Here is a 12,172-nt window from a genome sequence, read left to right on the forward strand (position 1 = left end):
CCAACCTCGCTGAAACCTCCCTCGGAGCCCTGCTGACGACGTCGCGGCTCGAGCTGAGCAGAAACCATCTTGAGAGCCCTGCTGATTGAATCGCGGCTCTCCACGAACTGTACGCCGGAGCCCTGCTGACGCCGTCGCGGCTCGACCCCTCCGAGATCGGAGGTCCTCCAGCTTGAGGATAAGAACTGGGCCCCAGGTACCCTCGTACCACATTCCTACCAAAGACTGTCCCGCTACCCCTACCCTTCCAAAGAGACATTGAGACTTTTGGTGGATCCCTCGATCCCTTCGTGTAAATATTGAACTCGTAACCTTTTATTGATGATAAAGAATTGCTTGTCTTGAGACAACCTCCTTGAGTCCGGTGTGGTGGTGTTACTGTGCTAGTACGTGATAGGAGAAGGATCTCTCAGGAGACTTCTCGGCAGCGCTCGGCTACTTCGTGCAGTGCGAGGGCCCCCCCTTGGTGGTCTCACCGACTCCTCGGGGTTCGCCTTCCAACATTTTTGGTGGCCAGCGACGGGATCCGAGCCGAACGCAGTACGTACCAGCCAGTACCCACTAGCTACCCATCCAAACGAATAGCATCATGAGCAGCCAGGAAAACAACGCGACAATGGAGTTCCAGCCCGAACGGCTGGAAGAATATACGCACAAGGAATTAAAACAGTTCTGCAGAGACAAAGGCATTGCAACCACCAGCCTCGGTACCAAGGAAGAGATGCAGAAAGCTCTGAGGACATGGCTGGAGGCCAGGGCAGGCCCCTCCCAGGAAGAAGGGCCCTTGCCCCTGACGGAGACCACAGCAACCGCACTGACCCCGGCAACCGAAGGACGAAAGAGCCTAGAAACCGGCCTCTCCGAAGAAGAAATACGAGAGCGGGAAAAGGTCCGGAGCCACGAGCTAGAGCTCGCCCGACTGCGACTGGACGGCGAACTCCAGCTGGCAGAAAAGAAACTGGCCCTCGAGCAGCTACGCCTTCAAGAAGAGATAGAAGAGAAGAGACGACACCGGGAGTTGGAGGAAAAGAAGCTCACCCTGGAGCACGAGCGCAGCCTCAAGGAGCTCGAGATCAAGGCCAAGAACGGAGGGACCAACACCCCCAGTACGAGAGACACTCTACCGCCTGCAGAGGCCAAAGTACATATCCCGAAGGAGGTCGTCAAGGAGTATTACAAAAATGACGATATCCAACAATGGTTCAAGGCCTATGAGGTGGCCATGACCTCCCATCGAGTGCCCCGAAAAGACTGGGGCGCAGGCCTGTGGGGGCGATTCCTGAGTGAAGGGCGGGACACGCTGCTCCAGCTACCGGAGGAGGTGATGACCTCCTACGATCACATGAAGGAGGCCCTGCTCACCCGCTACGGGCTAACAGCGGAGATGTACCGCCAGCGGTTCCGAGACTGCAAGAAAATCCCGGGTACCACATGGGTGGAATATGTGGACTTTTTTAGTCGGGCCCTAGAAGGGTGGATCAAAGGCAGCAAAGTAACCACCTACGGGCAGCTGGTCGACCTCATCGTGTGGGAACATCTTTCCAACAATTGCTTCGTGGAGCTGAGACAGCACCTCCTCGACAGCAAAATGACCGACCCGCGGAAACTGGCCGTCGAGGCCGATCGATGGGTCAACTCCCGGGTCCCCCGGAGCTCAATGGGGGAGTACCAGAGGAACCCCAGCGGACCCCCACGCCAGCGCGGTGGGGGGGGAGGGCCGAACAGGAACCGAGACCCTCCCGCTGGGGCCCCCAGGAGCCCCCCTCGAGGGCCACCGCAGCCACATCTCTCCCCGAGCCTAGCACGAAGGGTGGGCCCGGCCCGACCCGGACCACGGCCACCAGTGACCTGCTATGGCTGCCAACAAACCGGACACTTTGCCAGCGACCCGGCCTGCCCTCTGAACCGAAGAAACGGGGCCGGCGGGCCCCCGCCCCGGCAGCTGACAGCCGCCGCCTTGGGGGGAGGAGAAGAGGAAGAAGAGGCCCTCGACCGAGAAAACACTGAGTGGGAGCCGGCAGCCATGTCCCTGGTCTGCCTGGGTAGCCGGGAGATGGTACCCTGCACCCCCATCCCAACCAACACCCAGAAGTACCGGCAGCAGGTCACGGTCAACGGACAACGGGCCGAAGCCCTTCGCGACACCGGCGCCAGTATCACCGCTGTCCGCTGCCACCTGGTGACCCCTGAACAGATTCTCCCGAATGTGCTGTGCCCTGTCCGGACGGCCGACAACAGTGAAAGCCTATGCCAGATGGCCCTGGTCCCCTTCGAGTGGGGAGGGGTGACGGGCCTGCTGAAGGTGACAGTGCGCGACGACGCCCCGGTCGACTGCCTCCTGGGGAACGACTTGGAGAGTTCCCCCTGGGCTCAAGTAGAACGACGAGAGCACCTCCGAATGTTGGGACTGGCTGATTGGGCCTGCGCCATCACCCGGTCCATGACCGCCCAGGCCCCCCGCTCATCCTCGACCTCCGGGACCGGCCGACCCGAGGGGCTCACACCCCCTCCCGCCAGCAGCGAGGAGGAAGCGGACACCGACCCTGGGTCCAGCGAATCCTCCCCCGAAGAGATGACTTCTCCGAGCGCCCTACCAGAGCTGACGCAATGGCAACACGAAGGGGGCCCCACCCGAGAGCAGTTCCAGCAAGAGCAACAGTCCTGTCCCTCTCTCGAAGGGGTCCGGCAGCAGGCGACCGCGCAAGCCAACGGTGACCAGACCGGCACCCACTGGATCTACTGGGCCGAGGGCCTGTTGTACAGTGAACAGAAAGTAGCAGAACTCGGGGCCAGCCGCGTGTTGGTGGTCCCCCTCCGCTTCCGGGAGTTTCTTCTCAACCTGGCCCATGATGTGCCCCTCGCCGGACACTTGGGGCAAGACAAAACGTACAGTCGTCTGGTGACCCACTTCTACTGGCCCCGGATGCGGAGAGATGTGGACAACCACTGCCGGTCCTGCCAGACCTGCCAAGCCAGCGGAAAGACGGGGGGTCGGGTCAAGGCCCCCCTCCAGCCCTTTCCCGCCGTCAGCACCCCGTTTGAACGGGTCGGAATCGACATTGTGGGACCCCTGGACCCTCAAACCGCCCTGGGCCACCGCTTCATCCTGGTCCTCGTGGACCACGCCACCAGGTACCCGGAGGCGGTCCCGCTCAGAACCATAACGGCCCCTGTGGTAGGCCGGGCCTTGATGGGGATCTTCTCCCGAGTGGGATTCCCCAGCGAAGTGGTGAGCGACCGCGGTACGAGCTTTATCTCCAGGTACATGCGGTCCCTGTGGCAACAGTGCGGGGTCACATACAAGTTCACGACCCCATATCACCCTCAGGGGAACGGACTGGTTGAGCGATTCAACCGAACATTGAAAGGGATGATCCAGGGCCTAGAAGAACCCCTCCGGCGGAAATGGGATGTCCTGCTGCCCTGCCTCCTGTTCGCCTATCGGGAGGTCCCGCAGAAATCCCTGGGGTTCAGCCCGTTTGAACTATTGTATGGACACCCGGTCCGCGGACCGCTCAGTCTGGTCAAGGAGGGCTGGGAGATGAAGCCCCGAGGCGGCCCTCCTGACGTCTACCGATACCTCCTGACCCTCCGAAACCAGACCCGCAAGTTCCGAGCCCTTGCCGAAGCCAACCTCGAGGCCAGCCAGGAGGACATGAAGCGGTGGTACGATCGCAACACTTCTACCGTAGAATTCGAGCCAGGTCAGAAAGTATGGGTCATGGCCCCGGTCAAACCCGGCGCCCTCCAGGACAAGTGGACCGGGCCCTTCAAGGTGGTGGAGAAGAAAAGTCCCGTCACCTACTTGGTCGATCTGGAGTCCCCCCGGAACCCCCTCCGGGTCCTACATGCTAACAGGCTAAAACCCCACTTCGCCCGGACCGAACTGAGCCTGCTGCTGGCGACCGACGAGGGGGGCGAGGACGACTCCGAGCCCCTGCCCGACCTCTTGCAAGCCAACATTCACGATGGATCGATCGAAGGGGTCCAACTCGCCTCGTCCCTGACCCCGGAACAGCGCAACGACTGCCAGCGATTACTGCGGGACTACGCAGCCCTCTTCTCTCTCACCCCGGGGGTGACCCACTGGTGCGTCCACGACGTCGACACCGGGGAGAACCCCCCCATACGACACAGAGCCTACCGGGTGCCTGACCGAGTGCGGGCCTGCATCCAGGCCGAAGTAGCGAAGATGCTGGCCCTGGGGGTCATCGAGCCTTCCGACAGCCCGTGGGCCAGCCCTGTCGTCCTGGTGCCCAAGGCCGCAGCTCCCGGCCACCCCCCGGAGTTGCGATTCTGCGTGGACTACCGAGCCCTGAATGTAGTAACCAAGACGGACGCCCACCCGATACCCCGGGCCGACGAACTCATCGACCGCCTAGGGGCCGCTCGCTACCTGAGCACGCTGGACCTCACCGCCGGGTACTGGCAAATCCAGCTCACCCCCGGCGCCCAAGAAAGATCCGCCTTTTCGACTCCGGAGGGGCATTACCACTTTCGGGTGATGCCCTTCGGAATGAAGAACGCCCCGGCCACCTTCCAGCGACTGGTGAACAAAGTTTTGGCCGGGCTTGAGGCCTTCAGCGCGGCCTACTTAGATGACATTGCCGTGTACAGCAACCACTGGGCCGAGCACCTCCTCCACCTAAAGGCCGTCCTGGCCGCCCTCCAGCGGGCCGGGCTCACAATCAAGGCCAGCAAATGCCAAATCGGCCACGGATCCGTGACCTACCTGGGCCATCAAGTGGGGAGCGGGCAGGTGGCCCCCCTCCAAGCAAAGATAGAGGCCATCCAGACCTGGGAACCCCCCACTACCCAGACCGCTGTCCGGGCCTTCCTGGGCCTCACCGGATACTACCGACGGTTTATCCGGGACTATGGGAGCATTGTCGGCCCCCTCACAGAGTTAACGTCCAAAAAGCAGCCCAAGAAGGTACACTGGACACCCCGCTGCCAAACAGCCTTCGACACCCTCAAAACGGCCATGTGTACTGCTCCGGTGCTGCAGGCCCCGGACTACCAGAAGGAGTTCGTGGTACAGACGGACGCCTCCGAGTATGGGATCGGGGCCGTTCTCTCCCAAACTGACGAAAAGGGGCTCGACCGACCAGTGGCCTTCATCAGCCGGCGACTACTGCCCCGGGAGCAACGCTGGAGCACTATTGAGCGCGAGGCCTTCGCTGTGGTGTGGGCCCTCAAGAAGCTCCGGCCCTACCTCTTTGGCGCCCACTTCCGGGTCCAGACCGACCACCGGCCCTTGCAATGGTTAATGCGAATGCGGGGCGAGAACCCCAAACTGCTGCGATGGTCCATCTCGCTACAAGGGATGGACTTTGACGTCGAACACCGGCCCGGCAATGACCACGCCAACGCCGACGGCCTGTCCCGCTTCTTCCGCCTTGACGAGGAGAATCCCCAAGGAGATGGGTGACTCTCCATGCCTTCGGCTGGGGGGGACGCCTGTTGGACCCGGCCTCGTGGCGTGGTCCTTAAACCCCTGGATTGTGCCCGTTCCCCGCCCCGGCCGTCACGGGCCACCCGTCTGAACTGCACCAAGGCCCTTCACCCGGAGCTGCACGTGGTCGCATGCTCCTCATGGCTCCGCCATCTTGTTGGCATCTACGTCACCCCGTACACCAGCCGGCGGGAACCCCGCTCAACCCGGCCTCGACCCCAGCGAAGCCCCGACATCGAGGCACCACGAACTGGCCAGGGGGTGCCGCAGGAACCATTCATCGCCCCCGGCGGAGGACAGTATCGATGGGACCCCCAACTGTCCTCCCCTCTCGAGGTGTGATCGCCCTGCAACTCCCTTGGGCCTGGCGCCTCTCCTGCTGGGCGTCTGGCCACCTCCACCCGGCCACTCCGCCCCCTCGGGCGCAAGGGTCCGGACATCAAAGGGCTCCAGACCTATATCTGGGGCGACCCCACCACAGCTCGGCAGTTGTATCCCGGAGTCCAGAGCCCTGCTGATCGAATCGCGGCTGACCCTACGGAGAAGAACTCTTGTCGGAACCATCACGAGCCCTGCTGACTGCGTCGCGGCTCCCTCTTGTGAACCTTTCCTGAACCACCTGGAACATCGGAGCCCTGCTGACGCCGTCGCGGCCCAACCTCGCTGAAACCTCCCTCGGAGCCCTGCTGACGACGTCGCGGCTCGAGCTGAGCAGAAACCATCTTGAGAGCCCTGCTGATTGAATCGCGGCTCTCCACGAACTGTACGCCGGAGCCCTGCTGACGCCGTCGCGGCTCGACCCCTCCGAGATCGGAGGTCCTCCAGCTTGAGGATAAGAACTGGGCCCCAGGTACCCTCGTACCACATTCCTACCAAAGACTGTCCCGCTACCCCTACCCTTCCAAAGAGACATTGAGACTTTTGGTGGATCCCTCGATCCCTTCGTGTAAATATTGAACTCGTAACCTTTTATTGATGATAAAGAATTGCTTGTCTTGAGACAACCTCCTTGAGTCCGGTGTGGTGGTGTTACTGTGCTAGTACGTGATAGGAGAAGGATCTCTCAGGAGACTTCTCGGCAGCGCTCGGCTACTTCGTGCAGTGCGAGGGCCCCCCCTTGGTGGTCTCACCGACTCCTCGGGGTTCGCCTTCCAACACTCCCACATCCTGGAAGTAAATCAGTGAGACCTAGAGAAGATATTGCTCCATTTGCTGGAATATTGCTCGATTAGTGTAAAGGATTCTATTCAAGTCAAAAAATTAATGGAAAGCTAAATGTTTCCTGTTTGTTTGATATTTTGTTTGGAAGCTGACTACTTTAACAAGGGCCAGGATACAGATTCAGAGGACAGCAGGATACGATTTGAAACCTACCAAGGACTATGGCACAGTATGAAAAAAGAAACCGAGGTAAGTGTTGTTGTGACTCCATATGAACAGTTTAACAGTATGTTTTTTGTGCAGTTAGCATTAAAGGGAGTTCAAATGGAGGAACGCATAAGTAAAGTCAGGAAGAAGTGATTACAGTCACAAAACAGCACAGGGACATATAAAATAGCACGAGTGAGCTGTAAAGGTTATGGCATTTTTCTCCTATAGTGTGATGCTTCTTTGATTGATGAGTGAAGCTTCAAATGAATGAGAATGAAAAGGAGCTTAGTAGAGCACCAAATTGTAAATTAGGCCATTCACTCTGCCTGTCGATCTCAGCCCTGCTATCAGTGATAGATGGTGAAAGAAGTACTCCTCAGTAATAAACAGTGAAGTGCAGGCTTCAGCGAAGGCATCCTTTACCAGTTGGAAACAAATTGTGAGGGCTGCCATCTAAGCAGAATTTCACCAACCTGGGAGGAAGTTTTATTTTTAGGTCATTAAAAAAATGGTAACCTCAACAAAACCATGATTCTCTTTCCACATTGAAATTAAAAGAAAACAAGAAGAGATCACTTGAGAATAATTTTGAAAGGGGAATTGAGCCTGCAGTGTTCTTGATTCTCTGCTTCCTATCGAGCTGTGGCAGGATTACCTCTTTGAGGCAGTGCTAAGGGCCTGACTGAGGGCCTAAGCAACTGCGTTATTGAATGAGATGCAGCAAGTGTTTGGCTCCGTTGACGCCACAGCTTGCTGACCTTGAGACAACCGAGAAGAGTTCCCCCTTAAAGATGCTTGAGCCACACTCTCAAGATGGCACTGCTGAGCCTGTTACATTGCTGAGCGGGACGCGAGGTGGTGAAAGTTGCACCTGTTTATTCTAGAATTAAATATGGTAGTTCCTAAAGAATAGGACCTGTTTACATCCCATCACGCTGCTGAGTTGACAAAGCCGTATGAGTGGATTAAGTTCTAAACATGGTTTGACAAAGCAGAGAGCATGTTTGCTCCAAAGCAAGTGCTCGGCTAAGGCGCTTTCTGGTTACGCGTTATGGTTACGCGTTATGTTTACGCTCCCTTCTCCCATGAACTCACCAATACACCATGAGCGGTTCCAAACTACATTTTCTTCTGGCTGCCAGGGCGACTGAAAGGAAGAGGAAGAGACTGCCCTGCTTTCATAGGACAATAGCTCCTCATATTTTACCTACAATAAAGTCACATCAGAATACTCCTCATTGACGAAAATTAGTTCCAGAGTGAACAGTACAGAAAGTGAGGTTCAGAATCCGAACAGCAGAATTAGATACATTAACACACTGACCCAAAAACAGCAGGGGGCTATCCAGCAACAAGCCTTTTAAGATTGCCATTTTCTCCATGATTACCTCAGAGAATAAAATCAAAGACCCCAAAAATGCGATTAGAGCTAAAATAGTAAAGGTGTTAGGGCGGTTGTCCATCTCCATGTGGGTAAGGACATTGGACCTATCTGGGAATATTCTTAAAGTCAGAGGACTTTGAAGGAGCTCTACTCCTTTATAAAGGACATTCACCATGTTGTCAAAATTCAAACTAGAGCGCAAGTTAAAAAGGTAAATTGGCATGGACACTGTCCTACTGGATCTAGGATCACCTAGAATGAACAAGGAACTTACAAAGAATTTGTTAAGGAAAAGTGTTGACACTAAGGGGCAATAAGATATAAATCATCCAAGACCCTTGTCATACTAAAGCTTCAATACGTCAAGAAGGACTGTGTAGCTTTAGGGTTGGAGGCAATGCTTGGTAACAATGAAGTACCTACATCATGCCTATTTTACGTGGGATAGACCATGGAGGATAGGGCTGGTAGAGTTGCTGCTCTGCTTGAGATGTATGATGCAAAAAGGGGACATTATTCACATGGTTTGTAATTGTGGGGTGGTTGTCTCCTTTTGGAAGGGCGTGCTCTCCTCGTTGAGGAGTAGGGTTGGCGACTCTCTCCAGACCCCCAAATGTTTCTTTTACATATCAGTGTGGATTTAGATAGCAGTAGATACAAAAATGGCACTGTTCGATGATCTCTTGGTTGCTAAGAGAAACATTACTAAATGCTGAAAGGTCTCAACTGGATCGTTGCATGACTCGTGAGGCCCATATTCTTGGCCAGAGGTTACCCACAGAAACACCAAAACATTTGGAAAGTCTGTTGCCACTATAGGTGTACCAATCTGGAGCCATGTGTGCAGAAGCCCTGGTCCCTGAAGCATTCACCTTGAATGTAATGTAGATAAGTGATTCAGAGTGGGAGGGAAGTGGGGATTGAGGATTATGGATGTAAACTTGTTGATTGGCCATGAACTGTTAAGGAATATTCTTTTTCATATGATGTATGGCACCTTTTCATTAGTAATAAAATTTATCATAAAAAGAGAGTGGTGACGGATGTTATCACTAGAGTGTTCATGTAACTGGAGAGAACCTCCAGTTTAGTGGAGTAAGCTAAAAACCCTGAAAATCCAGGCAGTTCTGTTTTGAGAGCTGTGTTCCTGATTCGTAGTGTGCATCTGTAGACTGATATGCAAGATACTGCTTTATACAGGGGTTTGATCAGTGTTGTAAATCAACCTTGACAGTGCTGCAGTGAAAGTTGTTTTTAGGGAATTTGGTTCTGTCTCTTCTCACATTATGCACGCTTGCCACATTCCCCCTATGGCCTTACTGTTGGCTCTTGCTGAATTTGATGTTGACGTGTCTGATTTTTCAATACTTTTATACGAGATCTATTAATGCTTTCTTCATTACTTTCACATATTGTATACCTATTTCAAAATTCCAAGGTTCTTAATAATGCTTTGGATAGTTGGATATCCTTAGTGAAAATTATGAGCACTAAAAAGGTTTGCCGTTCCCTAACCATTTGTAACGGTTTACCGAAGCACCCTGAGGCAGAATTGCCATGGTAAAAAATGCAAAGGATTGTACACAAGCAATTATTAAAGTATCGGCTGTCTTTCCAAAGTGTCATAACCTGACAGGTGACCAGTGTTTTTCATCAAATTCCAAGATTACAGAGGTCGCAACGACCAACCTGCATGACTGTCTTTTGTTTACTGTCTTTTCAAATCTCAGTTCTTCTCATAGCCCTCGTCCACTTACACCAGCCAGCCATCTGATGAGTTATGAAGTGGGTGCCCACTCACCTTCATGTTTTTCATGGGGCAGGAACTAGATCTAAGTATTCCCAGTGAGCATTATGTTGCTCTCAGATAGAAAAAACCATATAGCGCCACTACCACCATCTGGTTCAGTAGTGTCAGACTTGCACTCAAGTCTACTTTTTCCATGCACTCCTTTACAATAGGTGGAAATCTTGTAACTGGTTAACTAAAAACACATGGCATCAGTAACACTACCTTCATTCTGGTTATTGACTTCCTCGTTTCATAGTTTTAGGTGAAATATACACTGTATTTGGTCTGTGGTATTTAGATTTTAACCTCCTTTTATATGTGATGCATCTAATTGTGTGTTTTTCTGCTGCTGTAGCTACTCCAGGAGGACTTGAACAAAAAACTGTTTGATGGCTTGATAGAGTTTTTCAGACAGTCACATTCTGAATATCAAGAGACGAAAAATGAATGGTGCAGCCGCATGAGATCCAGTGAAATCCCTACAGCAGCACTCGTATTGGGTATGCAAATGTTTTTTCGCTGTTAATGGTTGATATTGTATTTGTCTCATGGAAGAAGTACCTTACAATGTAGATGTCCAGAAGTAACACATTGATAAGCTTAGTTTTCTCAGCCTTCTTTTCAAAGATGTGACTTTGGTATATCTTTGTGCCCCTTTCTCTTGGGTGCAGGTGATCTGTAACATTGCCACAGCTATGGCTTCATAGGAACATCTATTTTAATGGAGTTGTATGATCTATTATTTTCAAGTTCGCATAGCTCAGCAGCACACTGTTTACTGTACATGTGATTTATTTGTAGTTGGGATCTGTTTGACAAGAGTGTTTGCTTGGCAAGGTGTGACAAAAGGGTTGTGCGTTTTTAGGTCACACCTAGAGAAAAGCTTACCAGTGATTTTCCTAGCACTGGAATTATTGACAAGCTGTATTGTTAGGAGCATAGGATTGCTGGACTTGCGGCACATAATATGCAGTTATTCTGCTTTTCTTGTCCCAGTCTGTCATAGTAAAGACTAGCCACATCAGGGGCATTGATTTGCAGCACTGTACAGCAGAAAGGAGACAGGAGTGTCATGCAAATTGCCACCTACTTGTCTCCCTACAGTCGCTGCATCCCAATTTCTCCCATCTCTCTGTGCAGCACATATATCCTACTCACTTAACCGTAGTGTGCTCCTTTTCCTCCGGCTATGCTTTTATTCACCTAGTATGGCTCTTTACCTCACTTGATGGTCCTTGACTCTTTGATTTCTTGCGCAAATGTGAGTTTACTCAATCCCCCTGTTTTTCTTTATTAAACAAAATAAACAATACTCTCTTTATTGGTTTTTGAGCATATTTCTTCACCCTCTTCCTCTGTACACATGGCATGTTAATTCCAACAAGGTACGATGTACAACAAAGACTAAAAGAGATTCTCAGAGCACCAAGTTTAGTATACAAATCCTCATAGTATTTCATACCTTAAGAGATAGTAGTGAGAGACAAAAAGGGGACATTAGTGTATAATTGGAAAAAGATGCGCAAGTACATGAGTAGGAGAAATTGGAGCCACAGATTCCCAGATATTCCAGACATCGGCAGGGGGATATGCTCTGGTCTTATAAAACACATTTTATGCAGCCATGCGTCAATCAGTATTACAGTGCCATGTGTCTACGTCTGGGGAGGGTGGCAGTACCCCATTTCTATGCATTATCAAAACCCACCGCCACCAATCCCAGTGGAATCAAAACTTTCTAGCACCTTGGAAGATATTGCTGTTAATCATCTTTAACCAAGGTAGTGCTTCTTTGTAGTTGAAGTTGGATGATCGTTTTAAATAGTTTCTTAAGTGTGCTTCCTTCCCCCAGCTCCCCGTAGACCCCATTGTCCCCCACTCCCCCCACATTGTCCCAGGATGGTGCATGACTCGGGCAGTGAAATAGTATATGAAAGAAGGTGCAGTCTTCTTGAGCTCAGCACTGTGTTCGATTGTCATACAGGGTGTGGAGTTTTCTATAACTGAATGTATGCTGTTACTTGATTTGTACTAGCCTAGGGCCCAACTTGATCCCCTCTTGTCTAGAGTGCAGTGGGGCCTCTTACACTTCAGAGTTATCCAGAGAGCCCAAGATCTTCTGTCATCTGGATGGCAAAAAGCCTTGTTTAATCGTGATATTTATTATTGC

The 12,172-nt window shown here is 52.6% G+C and overlaps 1 protein-coding gene across 4 annotated transcripts in view; it reads left to right on the forward strand.

The window, feature by feature from the left end:
* Nucleotides 1–12,172, forward strand: part of ORC3 (origin recognition complex subunit 3) — a 293,597-nt gene that overhangs the window by 30,590 nt on the left and 250,835 nt on the right. For 3 of the 4 annotated variants that reach the window (XM_085611096.1, XM_085611093.1, XM_085611094.1), the window contains exons 3-4: nt 6,765–6,865; nt 10,358–10,502. In XM_085611096.1, the coding sequence (XP_085467222.1) occupies nt 6,765–6,865; nt 10,358–10,502 (246 nt within the window). The remainder of the gene's footprint in view (nt 1–6,764; nt 6,866–10,357; nt 10,503–12,172) is intronic. The other variant, XM_085611095.1, reaches the window with a different exon arrangement.

Source organism: Triturus cristatus, chromosome 6 (genome assembly GCF_964204655.1).
Source record: "Triturus cristatus chromosome 6, aTriCri1.1, whole genome shotgun sequence".
Classification (NCBI taxonomy): Eukaryota; Metazoa; Chordata; class Amphibia; order Caudata; family Salamandridae; genus Triturus; species Triturus cristatus.